The sequence below is a fragment of the Myotis brandtii genome, unplaced genomic scaffold (genome assembly GCF_000412655.1).
Source record: "Myotis brandtii unplaced genomic scaffold, ASM41265v1 scaffold277, whole genome shotgun sequence".
Taxonomy (NCBI): Eukaryota; Metazoa; Chordata; class Mammalia; order Chiroptera; family Vespertilionidae; genus Myotis; species Myotis brandtii.
In genome coordinates, this window is record NW_005360548.1 from 1,348,381 (window position 1) to 1,370,492 (window position 22,112).

A 22,112-nucleotide genomic window follows, 5' to 3' on the forward strand; every position below is an offset into this window, starting at 1 on the left:
CCACCGCGCCCCAGCCTCCCGTGGGCCCCGCACCAGCCCTGACCCGGGTAGGGGGTGGTGGCTGGGAGAGATGATCCTGGTGTGGGAGGGCCCCAGGAAAGAGTTTGGGGTGTGTGTGCTGGGGGGGAGGGGGGGGCTCCAAGAGAGGAAGGGTCGTAGGGTGGCCAGGCTTGGCATAGGAGAAAGGGACTGATATGAGGGATTTGGGGGTGGCAGATAGGGAAGAGTTCTGTGATATTTGGGGGATTTGGCTATGGGGGCCTTCTAGGAATGGGCACAGTTGTGGATTGACTCCAGTGGACAGAAGAGTCACTGGAGAAAAGGCCTGGTGGGAATATTGGGTTGGGAGGAGGTGGGTAGACTCCAGTGTAGGGAAGAGAAGGACGATCACTACAAGTCGTGAGAAGAGACACATCCCCTTTGCTCCCATCAGGAGGAGTGGGCCTTGATTGGAAGGGGTACCTTGGCACAATACTGGGGAGTGGGATATGGTACGGAGAAACTAGCTGGAGCGGTGGCTCCTGAGGTGGGAGAATGATATAGGGAAGAGGTCTTGGCATAATATGGGAGGGGGGGGAGTTTCCTGGGGAAGGGTGTGCCGGGTGGACCAGAATGCCATAGGAGTCGGAGTCACATTGGAGTTTTCAGATAACTGTGATCAGGAGGTCCCCAAAGACCCTGGTGTGGTTTTAGAGGCCTACAGAGGACTTTGCTATGGTTTGGTGGGGCCTAGAGGACTCTAATGTGGTTTGGGGGATCTGCTGGGAAGGGTAGATCTTGAAACAGATGAACCTTGCTTTGGTAAGATGAGATCCCAATATTCAGGGGAGAGGGCAGGGGTTCAGGATCTTGTGTGAGGGCGGCCTGGGAGGGTTACAAGTGGAAATGGGAAGAAAAGAGTGAACCCTACTCCCCATACTGTCTGTGGTTTCTGTTTTCTTCCTTCCTCCAATTATTGGTGTCTTTCTGTCCTTTTCTGTCCTGGCCCATATTCCTGCCTGACTTCCGATCACTCTCTTTCACATGTGCCCGTGTTTGTGCTGCCTGCCTCATTTATTTGGTAATCATTTGTTGAGGGACTCTGCTGTTCTTCTTTCCCCTCCCCCTCACCACTTCTGTCTGTCCCCTCTTCATTCCCACCTGTTGCTCTGTTGCACTTTTCCTCCACCCTCTGTGCCTTGCCTTCTCTCTGATGTCCACCTCTTTCCTGCCTGGCATTCTCCCACACATCCCCTTCCATGTTGTTCCCCTGCCTCCTGCCTGCTCTCAGGTCTCAGCGGCGGTGGCAGCCGAGGTGCAGGATGCGAGAAGGCGCCCCCCGGCCGGGCTCCCGCTCCAGGCCTCGCTCCCCTGCGGCCCTCTGAGCCCACCATGGCCGTCCCACCGGGCCATGGTCCCTTCTCTGGCTTCCCAGGGCCCCAGGAACACACACAGGTATGTGGTCAGCTGGCTCCTCACCTGCCTGGGGTAGAGGGAGGCTGGGAATAGAAGGATCTTGGGGCCAAAGATAGTGTGGTTGTCCAGGACAGTCTCTCAGGGGCATGAAGAGCCCCACGGAAGTTGAATATAATAGAAAAGTTGCTGGCAGAGTCAGGGTTTTGAGGGCCTGGGTTAAAATAGGCAAAATTACTAGGTTCTCCATGCTTCAGTATTCTATTCTGTAAAATGGGGCCAATAATGATATCTACCTCACAGGGTTGTTGTGAGGATTAAACCAGTTAATGAAATACATATAAAGTGCTGAGGACAGTGCGTGGCACATAGTAAGCAATAAATGTTCACTAAGAAAAAGTCCAGAGTGAAAGATCTGGAGGGAGTGTAAGGGGAGGAAAGTTGAGCCTGAAGGGTCTTGGAGCTAGCAGGGCCTAGGGAACAGGGTATAGATCTCCAGGGATAGAGACAGTTAAGGTTCTGAAATGTAGAGCTTGGAGTGGGAGGTCCAGGGTGCTGGATCCAGATCCAGGACTCTTGGAGTGAAATAACTGGACAAAGGTGCTCAGATGGGGGGCTGGGGGTGAGCATTGGAAAGGCCCTAAGGGATAAGGGTGAAGCAAGATGGGAACCCTTAAGATGGGATACCCAGATGGATGGTCTCAGGCGAAGGGTCGGGAGGGGCAGAGCCTAAGTTTTTTGTATGATCTCTCCCACTGAGGTTCAGAAAGGAACACTCAGCCAATCTTTAATAATTATCCACTACAGCCCTAGCTGCTTTGGCTCAGTGGATAGAGCGTCAGCCTGCAGCCTGAAAGGTCCCCAGTTCAATTCTGGTCAAGGACACATGCCGGGGTTGCAGGCTTGATCCCCAGTTGGGGGCATGCAGGAGGCAGCCAATCAATGATTCTCTCTCATCATTGGTGTTTCTATCTCTCTCTCTCCCTCTCCTTTCCTCTCTGAAGTCAATAAAAATATATTTAAAAAATAATAATTATTATTATCCACTACATACCAGGCCCCGCTCCAGGCACTGAAGATACACAGCAAGAATAAGACACAGCCTCTGCTCTTGGGGACTTTTTCTGCTCGTGGGGTTGTCAGAAAATGACCAAATAAATAGGCACGCAGTAGTGATGAGCCAGCCACCCATTAGTTCTCCCCCTTGAGGTTGGAGGTAAAGGTCTGTCCTCAGTGCCCACCTCTCACCCTGTCCAGCAGGTATTGCCTAACGTGCGGCTCTTGCCGAGGAGGCTTCCCCTGGCCTTCCGGGATGCAACCACGGCCCCATTGCGCAAGCTCTCCGTGGACCTCATCAAGACCTACAAGCACATCAATGAGGTAGGCAGGGGGTGGGGGACCCCGCTGGGTGCTGAGGGGTCCTGGCTGCTGGCACAGGTCACTCACCAGTCCTCATCTCCTGGCTGGCCGGCTGGGCAGGTCTACTATGCAAAGAAGAAGCGGCGGGCCCAGCAGGCTCCTCCTCAGGACTCAAGCACCAAGAAGGAGAAGAAGGTCCTGAACCACGGTTATGACGATGACAACCATGACTACATAGTGCGCAGTGGCGAGCGCTGGCTGGAGCGTTATGAGATTGACTCCCTCATTGGCAAAGGCTCCTTTGGCCAGGTGCGGGATGCCCCCACCCACCCAGATCCAGAGATTGGGGGATATGGGCACCCACTGATGTTGAGTCACACAGTCAGTGGTTCAGTGGTTTCAAGTTCTATGCTGGGCCATTCAACCCAGCCCAGTCACTTGGTTTTCCCTGTGCCTGTTTCATTTTCTTAAAAAAAAACAACTGCAATTAACAGGACTCTCCACATGAGGTTGTGTTATTTCATGTCCAGTGTTCATACTAGTGCCTGACTGTTGGTGAGCACTCAATTTTGAATTCCTGTTAGTAATATTGATAGTGACATTGGTGAACCTCCTTAGCTGGAGGGAAAACAGTGGTGCCTGGCTCTGTTTCCTCCCTCACCTCCCAATTCCCCTCACTTTGTGACATACCCTGCCCCCTGCAGGTGGTGAAAGCCTATGATCATCAGACCCAGGAACTGGTGGCCATCAAGATCATCAAGAACAAAAAGGCCTTCCTGAACCAGGCCCAGATTGAGCTGCGGCTGCTGGAGTTGATGAACCAGCATGACACGGAGATGAAGTACTACATCGGTGAGCCCTGAGGCAACACGAACTGTTAGGGATAGGTCACCCCTGCTATAGGACGGGGTTGGTGTCCTCAGGACAGGGTCTGGTTTGTAATTCCATGACTTCAGTGATTCTTCTGCCACTTTTTGTGATTTTTGTCCTATTCACAAGATAATGCTGGTCAGAGTTTATTAGGTGTTAATGGTCAGGCTCTGTTGTAAGCACTTTACATAAATAAGCTCTTGTCTGCCTCACCACAGTGCCACGGAAGGGGCATCATTGCCCACAGCCTAGAGATGAAGAAACAAGGCATTCAGATGCTATTATTGCATAAAGTCACAGAGTGTATACTCAGTAGAGCTGTAATTTGACCACGCAGTGGACTCCAGAGCCTTTACTTTTAACATCTATGCCAGCCTTTTACCTCGTGTTTATACTGGTTCCTCTTAGAAAAAGCAAGAGGATTTAAAGAGTATGTTTCTTTAAATATAAATCCTCACAGTAAATGGAAAATGAGTAACCTCTGCCACATACAAAAAAAAAGAATTGAGACTAAAACAATGTTATAAAATTAAATGAGGCAGTATAGAATCTTATTAAAGACACCGTTGGTGAGCCTCCTTAGCTGAAGGAAAATAGTGGTGCCTGGTCTGTCTCCCTCTTCATCAGTGCCTATACAGACCTGTCAGTACCAAATGGAAACTTTCTCTTGGTTTAATCTGACAGTTTGACAAGAGACTTGGGAAGAATTCACTTTTCTTAAGAAAATCAGTCTTTTTCTTGGTATGATCCAAGTTACAGACCATATAAAAATACCTGACTAGCAGCTGGTACCTGTGGGCACGCCACACTTTGGCCAGTGCTCAAGAAGCAGAGACACATATCTGCTTCCGGCCCTCTCCTTGATTCCTGCGTACCCCAGGCCACCACTGGCCTTCTCTGAGCCTCAGGGTTTTTTTCCACCCCCCTGTTTGGTCCCCTTCCCGGCAGTGCACCTGAAGCGGCACTTCATGTTCCGGAACCACCTGTGCCTGGTGTTCGAGCTGCTTTCCTACAACCTGTATGACCTCCTGCGCAACACGCATTTCCGGGGTGTCTCGCTGAACCTGACACGGAAGTTGGCGCAGCAGCTCTGCACGGCGCTTCTCTTCCTGGCCACGCCCGAGCTTAGCATCATTCACTGCGACCTCAAGCCTGAGAACATCCTGCTCTGCAACCCCAAGCGCAGTGCCATCAAGATCGTGGACTTCGGCAGTTCCTGCCAGCTTGGCCAGCGGGTAGGGCCTGGCCCCGCCCTAGGGGTGGGACTAGTGGTATGGGTATGGGTGTGGCTGGGACCGGGCAGAGCCAACTGGTAGCCAGAGATTAAGGGGCCGAAGTAGGCTGGATGGGGTAGTGAAGTGGCTGATGCCTAAGGGATAGTGCTTAGGTAAAGAAGAGGGCCACAGGATATATATACTGCCCAGTCAGAAAGGGAAGAGTGAAGGCTGGGGGTGGGGCCAGTTTTGAGGCTGCCAGATGTGGGTAGGGGAAATTGGGTTGGCTTTGAGCCTAGTTGGCACTTAGCTAAGGATTGTTTACCCAGTCGTTTTAAAGCTGGGATGGAAGGTGGGGAAGGTGCTTCAGCTATGCAACTTCCTGTAAGCAGTCATTTGAATTAATGATGGTGGTGGCATGAAAAGGGTCTGGATTGGCATGTTAGGAAGGGCCTAGGTTTGCAGACTGCCAAACTCTGACTAAGAGGGGCCCAGAGTCAGGCCTACAGATGGAGATCAGGAACAGACTAGGCCAGCAGACTCTGAGGCCGGTAAGTAAAGTGGAGGTAGTGGCTCCTGTAAAGTTGGTGCTGATAACATCAGGGTTTGTAGCAACCACATCCCCAGTTTGAGGCAGAAGGCTTATTGTAGTTTTGGGGGGTGCCAGTGGGGGTGACTATTGCCCTCTATCCTCCCTCAGATTTACCAGTACATCCAGAGCCGCTTCTACCGGTCACCCGAGGTGCTCCTGGGCACGCCCTATGACCTGGCCATTGACATGTGGTCCCTGGGCTGCATCCTGGTGGAGATGCACACCGGAGAGCCCCTTTTTAGTGGCTCCAATGAGGTGTGCTCCTGAGGAGGGGGTGTGTTGGAGGGGGTGCAGGCCAGGCTGGCCTGATGACCCTGACTGCCCACATGTTCACAGGTGGACCAAATGAATCGGATTGTGGAGGTGTTGGGCATCCCACCAGCTCCCATGCTAGACCAGGCACCCAAGGCTCGCAAGTACTTTGAACGGCTGCCTGGGGGTGGCTGGACCCTACGGAGGACAAAGGAACTCAGGAAGGTGCGGCCCCTGCCCTTTGCCGCTCCTCCTACCCTGGTGGCCCCTCACTCTCTCACACTTGGGGCTCCCTCTCTCCCTGCTTCCTCTCCCTCGTGTCTTTCCCTTCCTTCCTCTCCCCCTTGTCTGTCTTTTCCTTCCTCCCCAATCTACCCTATCTCTCCTACCCACCCCACAACTCTTAGCTTCTCTTTCCACTTTCTCTCTGGTGCCTCTGTTTCCCCGTGTGTGTCTCCCTGCCCCTCCTGCCCACTGACGGCCACTCTCTTGCCCCCCCTCCCACCCCCTCCCTGCCAGGATTACCAGGGCCCTGGGACACGGCGGCTGCAGGAGGTGCTGGGCGTGCAGACGGGCGGGCCCGGGGGCCGGCGGGCGGGGGAGCCGGGCCACAGCCCCGCCGACTACCTCCGCTTCCAGGACCTGGTGCTGCGCATGCTGGAGTATGAGCCCGCCGCCCGCATCAGCCCGCTGGGGGCTCTGCAGCATGGCTTCTTTCGCCGCACGGCAGATGAAGCCACCAACACAGGCCCGGCAGGCAGCAGTGCCTCCACCTCGCCCGCCCCCCTCGACACCTGCCCCTCCTCCAGCACCGCCAGCTCCATCTCCAGCTCTGGTGGGTGCCCGGTGCCCAATAGGGTAGGACGGTTGTGGGTGAAGCTCTGGTGTGGCCTGACCTTGGGGACCTTGTCATTGGGCCTTCACCTAGAGCTTTGAGACTGCATGATCCTGAACTCCAAAGGTTAGGGCAGGAGAGCTCCAGCTGGTCCTGACCTGACCTCTGAAACTGAGCTTGTGCTCAGACCTCTAACTGGTTCTGACTCCAACACCCAAAACTGAACTCTGACCCCTAATCTCAAAATTGGGCCTGATTTCTTCACATCAATGCAGAACCCAAAGCCCAAACCTGGGCCTGGGTCATGAATCAGACTCAGCCACCTCAAAACCCAGCCACCACCTCTCCTCACTTAAGGCCTCTTCTCTCCTCCCCTGGCATTTCCAGGAGGCTCCAGTGGCTCCTCCAATGACAACCGGACCTACCGCTACAGCAACCGATATTGTGGGGGCCCTGGGCCCTCCATCACTGACTGTGAGATGAACAGCCCCAAGGTATGGGGCTTTAGGGCCTTTGGAGGTGGGTGGTGGGGTATCTGGGACTCCGGAACCTGGGTCTCCATCACCCACTGTTCCTTTGCTCCTTTAGGTCCCACTCTCCCAGCCGATGCGCCCCTGGGCAGGCGGTGATGTGCCCCACAAGACACATCAAGCCCCCGCCTCTGCATCATCACTGCCAGGGGCTGGCACCCAGTTACCCCCCCAACCCCGATGCCTTGGCCGTCCTCCATCACCAACCTCACCACCACCTCCGGAGCTGATGGATGTGAGCCTGGTGGGCGGCCCTCCTGACTGCTCCCCACTCCATCCAGCGCCTGCCCCCCAGCACTCGGCTGCCTCAGCCCTCCGGACTCGGATGACAGGAGGTCGTCCACCCCTCCCACCCCCTGATGACCCTGCCACTCTGGGGCCTCGCTTGGGCCTTCGTGGTGTACCCCAGAGTACGGCAGCCAGCTCATGACCCTGCCCCTTCCCTGGGGCCCTCCTGAAGCCATACCCCTCCCCCATCTGGGGGCCCTAGGCTCCCATCCTCATCTCTCCCCTTGACTGGAATTGCTGCTGCCCAGCCGGGGTGGGTGAGGCCTGCACTGACTGGGGCCTGGGGCAGGGGGTCAAGGAGAGGGGTTCAGGCGCGCCCCCACACTAAGGACTGGACCCTTGGCCCCCTCTCTCCCCTTGTTTTCTATTTATTGTACCAAAGACAGTGGTGGTCCAGTGGTTGGGAGACCCCCTTCACCCCAGGGCCCTAGGAAGGGGTGGGGGCCGGTAGGGGGAGATGGCATTGCTCCTCCTTGCTGTACCCCCCAGTAAAGAGCTTTCTCACATGCCCGCCTGAGCGTTTGCAGGGCCCTGGCTCCCTTCACCCAGCCCTCAGAGGCATGGTGCGGAATGTGTTTGGGGAGGGGGTGCTGGAAGAGCTTTGTCTTGTCGGATATGTCCATAGGGAAGTTATAGCTATTGGTACAGACATGGGGCTGCAGGTCTGGGCCTAAGGAATCCTAGACAGAGATCCTGAATAGGATTGTAGCCCACATTTGCCTTTTCCAGGGTAAACTGAGACTCTGAAAGGGTGAAGGCCCACCTCTGGCCTGTTTCTGGGAAACAACAGTTTGTGTCCTAGTAAGCCAGGGTTTCCACAGAGTCTGTGCAGGAGTGGTTCCTTTTGCCAGGCAAGCATCCAGTAGGTGCTGAATACGTGTAATAGGACTTATTAGTGCCATCTGGGGATTGACAGGCAGACAATGGGTACAGAAAAAAAACCCCCCCCACCCCCGACGTCTGGTCTTACCCTTTGGAACAATTGCGGACAGAGCAAGGCGTTTTGAGATTTTCAGGCCAAAAAAATATCCCAGGGGTTCCAGGTAAGTGGGCCTGTTTCCTTGGCATTTGGGAAACTTTTGTCTCCCAAATGGCCAATCAAGAACCTCCTGTTGCAAAGGGTATCCGTCTTCCACCTCAGGGATGCGGGCGCCTCCTGGGAAATGGAGCTCTACTTAGCAATCTTCCCACTTTTCGTCGGGGAACTACAAAGACCAGAGTTCTTTTCGCTCACGTGTTTAGGGGCGGGATGTCAGGCGGCCAATCAGCAGTCAGACAAACAGCCGGATGCTGGTCGCTAGCTCTGAGGAGGAAGGAAAGGGCCGTGATTGGGTGTTTTGGGCCGTGCTGTGCGCAGGTGTTGATTTCTGTTGAGGCGGCGGCAGGTGCCCGAAGGCTTATCGTGGAGAGCGTGAAGGTAAGATGTTCGTAGTTAGAGCTGGAGGTGGGCGCAGAGGCCTGAAGCGGCCCCGTCACGTGCGGCATCACCCAGCTCGCGGGAAAGACCCCGTCAGTAGGAGTGAGCAAGGGCTCCGTTACTTACCTGCTTGTGTTCGCTAATGGTGGCAACGTTGAACGCGCGGGAACCCAGACGGAGCACGGGTAGGGAAACTTCTGGAGGTGGAGCAGCTGCCTGAGCCGAGACCTATGCTAGGGTTGGGGGGAGGGGTACTTGTGCGGTGGAATGGCTTGCACAAAGGCAGCAATGAGAAACGGCCTGGTGATCTGGTTTTGGAGATCTTATTGAAAGGCCTGTATGAATTAGGTCGTGGAAGATTTTGTTGGCTATTTGGGGATTTCCTGAAGGCAATGAGAAGCCATGGGAGGATGTCTAGAAGGGAAGGCCCTATTTGCTGTCATCTGGCAGTAAATTGACGGGAAAGAGACTTGGGTCTGGGAGCCCAGGAAGGTGTCTGGCAGGATCATCGGGGATGAACCAGGGAAAGGGTCTTGGTAGGGAGCGGAGGAAGATGTGGGTGGGAGAGATACCCAGAAGACTGTCTTGACAGGCTGGATGTGTGGTTAACAGATTGTGGAGAAGGGCGGGAAAGGAATATCTCTAGCATGTAGGACAAGTGGCTGCATATTTTAGATGCTTAAATTTTTTTTGAATGAATAGTCCTAGGAGGCCAGTACTAGTATGATCTCTTTTGCAAATGAGGTTGCTGAGGGCAGAAAAAGTTAAGTAACTTGTCCAAGATCACATAGCTGGGAAAGGAGAGGGCTCAGGATTTGTGTATATGTCAACCATTGACTTAGCCAGGTGCAAGATGAGCCTCGAGTCATCAGCAGGAGCCAAATCATGTGGATTCTGTAAGGAATTTGGGGTGGATAAGCATGGAGACATATCTCAAATTTCTATTTCCAGCTCAGAACCTCTCCTGTGACTGCTGACTGACTGCCCACATGGTATCACCTCTTGGATTTCTAGAGATATCTTGAGAGTAATCTTGGCCAAATTGAATTCCTGTTTTTCCCCCCAAAAATCTGTTCTTCCAAGCTTGTTCTCAGTAAATGTCACCTCCATCCTTATAGTTGCTCAGATCCAAAGCTTTGGAGTTGTTCTTGAGTCCACTCTTTGTCTTATATCCATGTCCGGTCCATCAGCAAATTCTTTCAAAGTATATTCAGAACCTGATCATTTCTTCCCACCTCCATTGCTGTCACCCTAGTCCTGTCCACTCTCATCATCTGCCTAGAGCAGCGGTTCTCAACCTGTGGGTCGAGACCCCTTTGGGGGTCGAACAACCCTTTCACAGGGGTCACCTAAGACCATCAGAAAACACATATATAATTAAATATTGTTTTTGTGATTAATCACTATGCTTTAATTATGTTCAATTTGTAACAATGAAAATACATCCTGCATATCAGATATTTACATTACGATTCATAACAGTAGCAAAATTACAGTTATGAAGTAGCAACAAAAATAATTTTATGGTTGGGGGTCACCACAACATGAGGAACTGTATTAAAGGGTCGCAGCATTAAGAAGGTTGAGAACCACTGCACTATAACCTCTGAGCCTCAGTTTCTTCGTCTGTAAAGTGGGAGGGGGTAGAGTAACAGTGTCTATCTGTGCCCAGTGCCTGAAACACCTGACTGATAGGAGGAGCTCAACAAATAGTCACCTGGAAGGTGACCTGGAGTGAATACAGACTTAGACCAAGATTTTCTTGAACATTGTAAACTTAATTCATTTTAATCTCTGCATGCCCCGTGACCCTAGCACAGGACCGGCACAGGACTGGTGCGGGAGAGCACTTGCTGGGAGAGTTGGAAGCAGCCATGGATGGGCAAGTGGGCACAAAGATGTGTGCACGGGTGGGTGGATGGACAGGCATGTAGCTGGATCAATGATGGATGGAGAAGTCGGACATCTGGGTGTATAAATGTGTGCTAAGTGGGGGGAGTGGAGGGATGGTGGGTGGGTGGGGTGAGGGTAGAAGAAATAAATACGGGACACGCCCTCATTGTGTGGCAGCCTTCTCAATGGTCTCCCTGCTCCCCACATGCAGCCAGAGTGACACTGAACACCTGGGTCAGGTCACGTTCCTCTCCTGCTCAGTACCTTCCCGTGCCTCCATCTCACAGAAAGTAAATGCCAAAGTTTTCTCCATGACCTGCAAAGCCCTGCATGACCTGTCCATGTTACTGCTCTGACATCATTTATTCACCTCTCCTTGCTCACTCTGCCTCACAGCCTTTGTACTTGCTGTCTTATTTGTTTGTTTGTTTATCTTTATTGTTGAGAATATTACAGGTATCACCATTTCTCCCCATTGACTCCCTCCTCCCCAGGCCTTCACTGCACTATTGTCTGTGTCAATGGGTTATTCCTATCTATAATAATAAAAACATAATGTGTTAATTAGACCGGGTGTCCTTCGGACGACCTTCTGGATGAAGCCAGGGCTGTGATAGAAGCCCGGGACCTGGGTGCCAGAGGGAAACCGGTGCCAGCAGCCGGGGGAAGGAAGGCCTATTCTTGCACAAATTTTGTGCATCGGGCCTCTAGTATACATATAAATTCTTTAATTAATCTTTTCCCATCATACCCTCCCCCCTTCCCTCTGAGAATCGTTAGTCTTTTGCAAGCTTCCATGTCTCTGAATCTGTTTTGTCAATTTCATTTGTTCTTGAGTCAGTTGGAGTTGAGTCAATTTGTTCATTAGATTCCACAGATAAAGTGAGATCCTGGCTTATTTTGCTTAGCATAATACTATCCAGGTCCCTCCATGTTGTCTCAAAGGGTGTGAGATCCTTCCTTTTTACATCTGCATAGTATTCCATGGTATAAATGTACCACCTGTTCTCTTTACCTGGGACACTTACCCGGATAGTGAAGGCTCACCTTCACCTTCTTTAGGTCTTTACTCAGATGTCACCTTATCCTTGAGATCTTCCTGTCCACCCTTCTAGAATTTTGTATGTTAACTTTCCTTGGCATTAGTCATATCACTCTTTAACACATACAATTTCTTACTAGAGGCCTGGTGCATGAAATTCATGCACTCGGGGGCAGGGTGTCTCCTCAGCCTGGCCTGCACCCTCTTGCAGTCCAGGAGCCCTTGAGGGATGTCGTGGAGGCAGGAGAGGCTCCTGCCACCATCGCTGCACTCGCCAGCCATGAGCCCAGCTCAGGGCTCTGGCTGAGCAGCACTCCCCCTGTGGGAGCGTACTGACCACCAGGGGGCAGCTCCTGAGGTGAGCCTCTGCCCCCTAGTGGTCAGTGCACGTCATAGTGATGGGTCAGCTGGTCTACTATCTGCCCCCTGGTGGTCAGTGCACGTCATAGTGAGTGGTTGAATGACCTTAGCATATCATTCGCATATTACTCCTTGATTGGTTGAATGGCTGACTGGATGGCCGGACACTTAGCATATTAGGTTTTTATTATATAGGATTGTCTGTCCCCCTTTCCCTTATCCCCACCAGACCATATACTTCATGAGGGCAGGAGCTTTTGTCTACTTCATGCTTTATCTCCAACACTTAGAAGAGCCCTTGACATATAGTAGGGATTTAATAATTCTTTATTGAATGAACTAGGGGCCTGGTGCACGAATTCGTGCATGGGTGGGGTCCAGCTGGCCCGCCCTGATGGGGGCCCATTGGGGGTGTGGCCGGCCGGGGGTAGGAACTGTAGGAGGGCTCCAGAGCATGTCCGGCCTGGCTTGCTCAGTCCCGATTGGCCGGACGCCAGCAGCAAGCTAACTTACCAGTCGGAGCATCTGCCCCCTGGTAGTCAGTGCACGTTATAGCGAGCAGTTGAGCATCCTTAGCATATCATTAGCATATTACGCTTTGATTGGTTGAATGGACGACTGGACATTTAGCATATTAGGCTTTTATATAGGATGGGTGGATGATTTCAGAGCTCAGATCCTGATCCCAGCATCCTACATACTTTGTCAGTTCCCTTTCCACAGAACTTTAAGGAGCTGCCTTAAAATTTTCTGAGATCTCAGACATTCAACAAGTGTTTTCATCTTGCCTCAGCTTTGTGCTCAGCATTGGGAAGACAGCAGAGAACAAACTAGTTTCCCTGCCCCCAAAGAGCTCACGGTCTTGGGTAGGGGGTTCAACTCATCAACTAACCACACAATATGAAATTTTACAGAGAAAGGTAGAAAGTGCTATAAGAGCACTTGACAGGAAATCTAATCTGGACCCTAGAAGTGAGGTTTGAAGTGATCTGAAGGAGTAGGCATTAACTCCATTAAATCTGGTGCGCGTGTGTGTGTGTAAGATGGTTGGGACCTAAAGGCTGAGAGGGAGCAAGAGATCAGACCATGCAGATCCTGTAAGGAGTGTGTGTCCTTACCCCATGTGTAGTGGGAAGGTGTAAAAGAATTTTATTTTATTTTTTAAATTTTTTAACTGATTTTTGGAGAGAGAAGAAGGGCGAGGGAGTGAAGAGAGAAACTTCCATGTAAGAGTGAGACATCGATCAGCTGCCTCCTGCACACCCCCTGTCGGGGATCAAGCCTGCAACTGGGGCATGTGCCCTGACTCAGAATCAAATGGCAACCTTCGGTTCATAGGATGATGCCCAACCAACTGAGCCACACTGACCAGGGCAAGAATTTTAAATAGTGCAAAGAGGCATGATCACTTATATATGTTAACAGATCCCTTAGGCTGTTGTGTGTGGAATTGGCAATAGGAGATTACGGATTGAAGTAGAGGCCAGTGATGAGGCTGTTACTATGAGATTAAAATAGCGGCTGCTAATGAAGGCCACCCATTCTTTGCTGTTTTTTTCCATCAGAAGGTGAAGTCTCCTCCTTTAATTCGATCTGACTGTGACTTGTTTTGCCAATAGAATGTAGTGAAAGTGATGCAGTTGGGGAGGCCTGGGCCTTTTAGAGGCCTGGCAACTTGTGCTTTCACTCTCTTGGAGCCCTGGGTTTCTGTACAAAAAAAATCCAGCTATGCTGCTGGAGAGAAATGTGGAAAGAGGCCCAGCCAGTCCCTAGCTGTTCCATTGTTTTAGCTAATGTGTTAGACATGAGTGATGCCATCTAGCCCAGCTCCCAGCTGACAACATGTAGAGTAGGGATGAGCCATCCTGACTTGAATTTGATTCTCAGTGAGATAGGAAGAAATCAGCATTTTGAGCTGAAGAATGATATGATACTAATAGGATTCCTCTGGCTGCCATGTGGACACGAGGGTAGAAGCAGACTCCAGTGAGGAGGCTACTGCACTAATCCAGCCAGAGATAGTGGTGGATTAGCCTGAGTAGTAGTAGTGGAGGTGGGAGATGTGGTCGGATTTTGGATATAATTTGAAGGATGAGTAGGCAGCATTTGGGGTATAGGTGTGGGGTGAAAAAGAGGAATCAACAACCAAGGGTTTTAGCCTTAGCAGAAGAAGGAGGGAATGCCAGTAACTATATGAGGAAGACTAAGAGAGGCTGTGGATGTGGATACATTAAGCATCCCAGTGGACTTGCTGAGCAAGCAGTGGAATCTAGGAGTCTGGCATTCAGAGGTGAAATCTGGACTGGAGATGTAATTTGGGTAGTCATTGGCATTTTTGTGGTATGAAGGCCCAGATGAGGTCACTAAGGTAGGGAGTATAGATGGAAACAAGGTCTGGGAGTACTGGCAGGGAGGTCCATGAGGAGGTTGCTGCCATAATCTAGGTGAGAGATGATGGTGGCCTGGACAAGGTAGGGACAGTAGTGAACAGTCATCTGGATACATTTGTTGTTGTTAATCCTCACTCGATATTTTTTCACTGATTTTTAGAGAGTGGGAAAGACAGAGAGAAACATCGATGTGAGAGAAATACATCGACTGGTTGCCTCCTGCACGAGCCCCGACCAGGGCCTGGGCCACAGTGGAGCCTGCAACCAAGGTACGTGCCTTGACCGGGATTAAACCCAGGTCCCTTTGGTCCACACTCTATCCACTGAGCCAAACCAGCTAGGCTGGATACATTTTGAAAACAGAACTGACTGTGGATTGGTTGTGGGTGATGATGGAAAGAAATGGACAAGGGCCTCATGAGAACAGAATAGAGTCAGAACATGGGGCAGTGACTCTTCTTTCCTCCTGGCCCTGGCCCTGTGGTCTCGCCTCTCTGCATCTGCTGCTTCCTCTGTTTGCAGGCAGCTGGGCTGGCCCTGGGTCAGTCTTGCTCTGACTCTATGTGACTTTCCAGTACAGTACCCACAGCTCCTCTGTCCCCATTCCAAATTCCCCAGACAAGGATCAGATTGCTGGGGTTGACTCTCAAGCTCTGCTCAACCTGCTATAGCTGGGGGGTATGGGGTTTCTGCAAGGGTGTCTGTCTGCTGGGAAGGGCTGTGGACTGGGCACCTCAAATAGTCACAAAGGTTTCCGACAGTGTATTGGGGGTAGGAGTGTGTGGGTGGATGTTTTGGTAAGTGGGTGGGTGAGACATTTTTTTAAAATTATTTATTTATTTATTTTAATATATTTTTATTGATTTCAGAGAGGAAGGGAGAGGAGAGAGAGATAGAAACATCAATGATGAGCAAGAATCAGATTGGCTGTCTCCTGCACACTCTCCTCTGGGGACCCAGCCCGTAACCGGGCATATGCCCTTGACCAGAACTGAACCCAGAACCCTTCAGTCCATAGGCTAATGCTCTATCCACTGAGCCAAACCGGCTAGGGCGAGATATTATTTATGTAGCCTCAGATGGCTGAATGGGGTGGGAGAGATGAGGAAGTTGGGCTCTGGCAGGCTCTGACCCCAGAAGGGTTAGAGTTACGTTGGGAGAAGTGATGGGGATCCAACACAGCTTCTGCCTGCCATAGTAATCAGGAAGGCAGACACTCGTCACTCCTCATGTGAGAGAGACACAGCAGTGACTGAGACAGCCTCCACCCTGCCCTCCGAGAGCACCCATCCAGTGGGGGAGACACCCCCTCACCAGCCGGGGGTCAGGGAGGGCCAGGATAGCGGGCGTTATAGGGTGCTGTGGGAGCCCAGAGGAAGTACTTGATCTAGTCTAAGGTATCAGGAAGGACTTCCTGGAGTGGAGAACACATGAGGTGAGATTTGAAGAGTCAGATGAAGGGAGTTAGGGTCTCTACAGGTGATGACTTGTAGCCAAGTCAGTAAATACTTAAATAATTTTTTTATATTGAATAATTTTAGATTTACAGAAAAGTTGCAAAGAAAATACAAAAGATTTCCCATATACCCTGCACCCAACTTCCTCTAAAGTTAACATCTTACATATTTATGGTACATTTTTGAAAAGTAGGAAGTTAATGTTGATTAGTATTCTAACTTTATCCATATCCTACCCGTTTTCCACTAATGTTCTTTTTCTGTTCCAGGAGCCAATCCAGGAACCATGTTGCATTTATTCACCATGTCTCCTTGGTCTCCTCCAGTCTGTGACAGTTTCTCAGTCTTTCCTTGGTTTTCATAACTTTGACAGTTTTGAGGTATACTGCCCCACAGTCTGGGTTCCTATATTTTTCTCATGGTTAGACTGGGATTATAGGTTTGGGGAAGAATGCCTTCAGCTGATATTTACCTGGATCACTACTTTAAGGTGGTGTCTATCAGGTTTCCTAACTATAGTGTTACTGTTTTTCCCTTTTCTTACTCTGTTTGTTAGAAGCAAGTAACGAAATCCAGCCCACACTCAAAAGGAGGAGAATTAAGCTCCAGTTCCTGTAGGGAAAAATATAAAAGAATTTGTCATAATAAGTATGGGAAGATACTTTGAGACTGTGCAAATGTCCTGATTCTCCTCAAAGTTCCACCCACGAATTTTAGCATTTATCATGGATCTTGCCTGAGACAGTTATTGCTGTGGTATTCTAGTGTTCATTTTCTATTTCCCTCATTTCTTCTACACTTATTATTTGGAATTCTTCTGTAGGAAGATTTGTCTCTTCTACCCCATTTATTTTATTTGTATAATCACTCATTTTTATCAGTATGGACTCATGGATATTTATTTTATTCTTTGTGTATAATCCAGTACTGTCATAATTAATTTTTCACTCCAGAATAACTGGTTTTGGCCATAGGGGCTCTTTCAGGTTGGTTCCTGTGTTCTTTATTTTTTTTCTTGAGTACCTACCTCCTTACTCTCTGGCATTGTAAGATGATTCAGGCTTATCTTGCATTTTCCCTGCCCCAACCCTGGAATCAGCCATTTCTCCAGGTATTGGAGAAAGGTATTAGAAACCAAGGGGCACTAAATACGGTCATTGCTACTGGGGTGTCACTGTTTCTAGTCCCTCTCAGCTGACAGCTAGGAAATACATGTATGTGTACAAACCCAGGTATGCACACACATCTGTTTTTCTGTGTGTGTATGTATAGATAGATATAGCTATCTGTGTATAAAAATAAACATGAGCCAATACTGATATATATATATAGGCAGTCCTCGGGTTACGTCAGACTTCACGTATGTCGTTTCCTGGTTACATCGCCATCTCCCATTTACAGTATTTATTTTTAAAAAAAATTTCCATCATTTTGACGTATGTACTCATGTGCTTTATGTTTTTTATTATTTACCACAGTAAAGGTCAGGAATTGTTATCTTTCTTTTAAATTTTTTTACTGTTTCACTTCATTACTGCTGTGTATGTGCTCCATGTGGGTGACATAGGTGCTTATGTAGGTGGGTTCCGACTTACAGCGAAAATTGCATTAGGTTGCACCGTAGGAACGGATCTCCCAACGTAACACGAGGACCTACTGTATGTGTGTGTGTATATATATATATTTTTGTTTGTTTGTTTGTTTGTTAATCTTCACCTGAGGACATTTTTCCATTGATTTTCAGAGAGAATGGAAGGGAGGGAGAGAGGCATATTGGTGTGAGAGAGACACATCGATTGGTTGCCTCCTGCATGTGCTCCAAATGGGATCGAGCCTGTAACCAAAGTATATGCCCTTGACCGGAAACGAACTCCGAACCCTTCAGTCGACTGAGCCAAACCGGCTAGGGCAATACTGATATTTCTGACTCTAATCCAGCCCGAAAAGGTTCATTCTCACCTTCCCTCCTTGCTTTCTTTGTAACTTCTTTCTCTGACAATAAAAAACTTGGCTCAGTGGGCACTTTTTTGGGCTCACTTATTGACCATCTTGGCAAAAACTGGCAGTGTTAGCCATTCCCTTCTACAAAACACTCTCCCTTTGGTTTCTCTGACACTGCTGTCCCCTGATTTTCTTCCTATGTCTTGCTTCTTTACAAGAAGTTCCTGTTTTCACTGATCCCTTAAATGTGGAGGAAGCTCTTCTCAACTCCCACCCCGGGGCCATCTTAATCTCATTTATGGTTGGTTTGCTGTCTCTGTGCTGATGACGCCCACTCTGCCCTACACCCCTGCATCTTCCCTGGGCCCCAGATGTGGGTTGCCTCATGAGGCCACCACTCCCTTTCCCCTTCAGCCTGGGTGATCTCTGGGTCTTTAACATGCACTATATTCCAAATTGCAAACCTCCTCCTCCTCCTCAGTCTCTATCTCAGGGGTTACCCCAGGCTCTCAGAGAGTACTGGGCTTCATCTTTGATGCCTCCTTCCCCATCCCCACCCCCCAGCCCTACCCATCAACCTCCACAGATTGTCCACTAGGACTCCTGGATGTCTTCCATCTGCCCCTTCTTGCCTTCATGGTCCCATGTTGGCCAAATCCTGTCCTCTCCCACCTTGTCTCTGCCTGCCCTCCTCCTTGGCCTCTGGCCTCCCATCTCTCTAACCCACCCCCACTTGGCAGTGAGAGGGATATTTGTGAAACACAAATCTAACCATGTCCTTCTGCTTCAATGCATCCCATGTTTCTCCAGTGTCCTTAGGATAGGGTCCTACCTCCTTCTAGTACTGAAGGCTTGGTGTGATCTGGCCCCTGACCATCACGATCTCAGCCTGTCTCCCTGACTGCCTAAGCTCTAGACCCACTGAACTTCTTTGTTTCCTTGAACATGATCAATGTGCTCACCTGGGTCTCTACATAGATCTTCACCCAGCCCCAACAATCTTCAGCCCGCCGGTCCTGCCCCACCCACTTTCTTCCCACTCATGTTATTTTGAAACTCCCCAGACATCACCATCTGTAAGGATAATGAATACAGTGTAACCAGTGGTTTTGCTGAGTGTTGGAAGTTGGTGTGTGGGGTAGCTTTACTTTAAAACAATTTTTGCAATGAACATGTTTTTATTTGTTGCTGACAGTATTACAGATATCCCCCTCAATGAACGTGTTTTCATTGAATACTAATAACACCAATAGCTGTTGTGGGAGAAAATTTAAATAAGAAAAAAAATGTCATGTGTTTGAGTTTAAGAGAAAAAACCTTTTAGGAATTGTTTTATTACTTTAAGAATTCTACAGAGGCAAGAAGAGCATAGAGGTTTATTGTCTGTGCACACTGTAACAGCGTGCTAGAATGCGAAAGTGCTGGAATGTACTTTGAAGGAGTACTTGTAAGCTTCCTTTTGAGTCACATCCACTGAGGGAATTTTCTGCCATGAATTCATAATTATCATTTTAAACATGGCTTGTGTAATTTGTCTGAATAGTGTCTTACAAGCATTGGGAACAACTGAGTTATATAAAAGGATTTTGTATATGTAGAGGAATCTTTGGTGTTGGGAGAATCTTTGTCTTATGCTATGATGTCAGTGACAATTGGGACAGTGAATTTAGGGTAAAGCAACTGTGAATGTACCCACTTTGAGACATTTTGTGGTTTTAAATCTGGCTAGCATGTGCTTTAACGATAACTTCCAACATCTACCTGACGCCTTTCTCATGCCAGGCCTGTTCTCAGCCCTTTCCATGGATTAATTCCGTAATCCTCATACAGGCTCGAGGAGGCAGCTACTATTCCTTTCCCAGTGTTTTGTGAGAGGCATTTAGAGTTTAAATCAAACGCTTCAGGTTCCATAGCTAGTAAGTGGCAGCACTAGGACTAGAACCCAAGAGACTTGGTTGGTTCCATTGTCTGTGCCTTTAACCGCCTTCCTCCTGGATGCCATTCTTAAAGGAGATGTTCACATTTCTGATTCTGCAGTTTCTTCTTTTGGGAAGAAGAGCTTACTTCTCCAGCTGCTAAAAATCTCTTTTCAACATCCCCAATTATTTGTAAAGAAAAACACTTTTAACTATTTTTTTAGGGAAAATTTCAAAACTACACAAAAGCAGAGAGAAGTCTAATGAAGGCCTATGTCCCCATCACCCAGCTTTGACAATTACCAGCATATGGCAATTCTTTTTTTTTTTAATATATTTATTGATATTTTACAGAGAGGAAGGGAGAGGGATAGAGAGTTAGAAACATCGATGAGAGAGAAACATCGATCAGCTGCCTCCTGCGCACCCCCCACTGGGGATGTGCCCGCAACCAAGGTACATGCCCTTGACCGGAATCGAACCTGGGACCCCTCAGTCCGCAGGCCGACGCTCTATCCACTGAGCCAAACGGGTCAGGGCAGTTCTTGTTCCATTTATATCCTGCACACTTTTTCTCCTCTGCTCAATTATTTTAATGCAAAACCATATATGTTTTATTAAAAGACATTTTCTTTAGAGAAAAGGAAACCTACAATTCCTTGCTCCAAGTCCTCTCCCTGCTGGCAAATTGACCACCTTCCCTCTCCCTCATTTTCCAAACGCAGACAGATCTGTGTGATACTATCACCTGGCTCTGTCCCTGGCTTGTTTCCGGGAACCCTGTCCTTCAGCGTTGATCCCCGTTGCTCTGAAGCCTGAAAATGATCCTTCTCAGTGACCATGGCCAGGCTGGGGTTGCTTGGCAGGCCCCTCCCCTGCAGTGGGACATTTAATCTGCGCGTGGCTTTTTGCCCTAATCGTGTTCTCTTATGTATTTGGGTTGTTTTCGGGATGCCCCCCAAAACCAGGTCAGGCCACCTGTAATACTCCTCGCACACTTTACATTATGTTTATCATGGTCAGAATGAAATAGGGATTTGGATACTTACCTATATTAATTGCCTGAGAGCTCCATGAGGGTAGGTATCAGGTCTGTCTTCATCCCTCCTGTGTCTCCAGCATCACCCAGTGCAGGGCCTGGCACTCACTAGGTGCTCAGTAACGGTGATGAATGAATGAGTGATTGCCAAGGTCAATAGCTGAGCGTTTGTCATGAGGGAAATAGGAAGCCACAGAATGTTTTAGGCAGAACTGGACCCATTTTTTTTTTTCAAACTAATGTGCATACAAATTCCCTGGGATCTTGTTAAACTGCAGATTGTGAGTCAGTGGGTCTGGGGAGCAGCCTGAGATTCTGCATTTCTAATAAGCTCCCAAGTCATGCCAGTGTTTGGAGCAGCAAGGGTCTTGCTGTGCTGTTCAGTAGTCCAGCCGCCAGTCACATGTGACTATTGAGCACTTGAAATGTGGCTAGTGTGAATTGAGATGTACTTCAAGTGTGACATACCCATCGGATTTCAAAGACTACTACAAAAAAGAATGTAAAATATCTCAATTTTTATATTGATCACATGTTAATATGGTAATATTTTGGATATATCGAATTAAATAAAACATTATTAAAATTAACTTGTGTGTTTTTTTCATGTGCCTACTAGAAAATTCAAAATTACATAGGTGGATCTCCTTATATTTCTATTGGCTGGTGCTGGTCTAGAACACTCCAGACTCCTTTTTACCTCTAAGCATTTGCACATACTTTTCCCTCTTTTTGGAATACCCCTCTTTCTCACAACTTCCTCCTCACAAATAATTTCACACCTCTTTCAGGTCTCAATTAAGATGTCTTGCTCTCCAGGAAGCCCTCCTCGATCCCCCAGGGTGGGTCAAGTGTTTGTTCTGGGCTTCCAACAGTCCTTGGGTTTCCCCCTTCTCAGTCCTGACCATCTGTGGTGTCAGCATCTGTATGTCTGTCTCTCTCTTTAGATGGATAAATCCATGAGGATGGGGACAAAGTCTGTTCTGGTCATCACTATCACTAGAACTTGGCAACTTGGCACAGAGTCATTGTTTATTTACTGAATTAAGAAATGATGAGGAAGATGTGGGTCCTGCACAGTTTACAGCTCTTGACATGGACTGTGAAGCCAGCCTCACCTCTAGTCTTGTTTTGAGGAGCCCTGACACCATTGTAGCATTTGGAACTGCTATAACTTTTACTGGGTGTCCAGCAGGCATGTTGTGGATCTTGCCAGTCTCTGAGTGCAGTTACTCTTCTGCCTCTGTCCCTGAGCTACCCTCTCTTGGGATTTGTACTCTGCCATTGGCACATTTCTGAATATATATATATATATATATATATAG

General features: G+C 49.0%; 1 protein-coding gene and 1 long non-coding RNA gene across 11 annotated transcripts in view; both read left to right on the forward strand.

Annotated features, from left to right (window-relative positions):
* The window catches only part of DYRK1B (dual-specificity tyrosine-(Y)-phosphorylation regulated kinase 1B), a 9,601-nt gene extending 853 nt beyond the window's left edge, over positions 1-8,748 (forward strand). Inside the window, exons 1-11 of one of the 10 annotated variants that reach the window (XM_005868813.2) lie at positions 7-47; positions 1,271-1,434; positions 2,650-2,772; positions 2,872-3,060; positions 3,456-3,603; positions 4,570-4,856; positions 5,536-5,682; positions 5,764-5,904; positions 6,199-6,514; positions 6,902-7,008; positions 7,103-8,748. In XM_005868813.2, coding sequence (XP_005868875.1) covers positions 1,372-1,434; positions 2,650-2,772; positions 2,872-3,060; positions 3,456-3,603; positions 4,570-4,856; positions 5,536-5,682; positions 5,764-5,904; positions 6,199-6,514; positions 6,902-7,008; positions 7,103-7,474 — 1,893 coding nt within the window. In that variant the 5' untranslated portion in view covers positions 7-47; positions 1,271-1,371 and the 3' untranslated portion in view covers positions 7,475-8,748. Of the gene's footprint in view, positions 1-6; positions 48-576; positions 1,435-2,649; positions 2,773-2,871; positions 3,061-3,455; positions 3,604-4,569; positions 4,857-5,535; positions 5,683-5,763; positions 5,905-6,198; positions 6,515-6,901; positions 7,009-7,102 lie in introns of those variants that run through there. The other 9 variants (XM_005868814.2, XM_014541734.1, XM_014541735.1 and 6 more) reach the window with 9 other exon arrangements.
* Positions 8,749-15,425: 6,677 nt separating this feature from the next.
* Positions 15,426-22,112, forward strand: part of LOC106726527 — a 37,199-nt gene continuing 30,512 nt past the window's right edge. The window contains exon 1 of the long non-coding RNA XR_001362597.1: positions 15,426-16,271. This is a non-coding gene — a long non-coding RNA (uncharacterized LOC106726527). The remainder of the gene's footprint in view (positions 16,272-22,112) is intronic.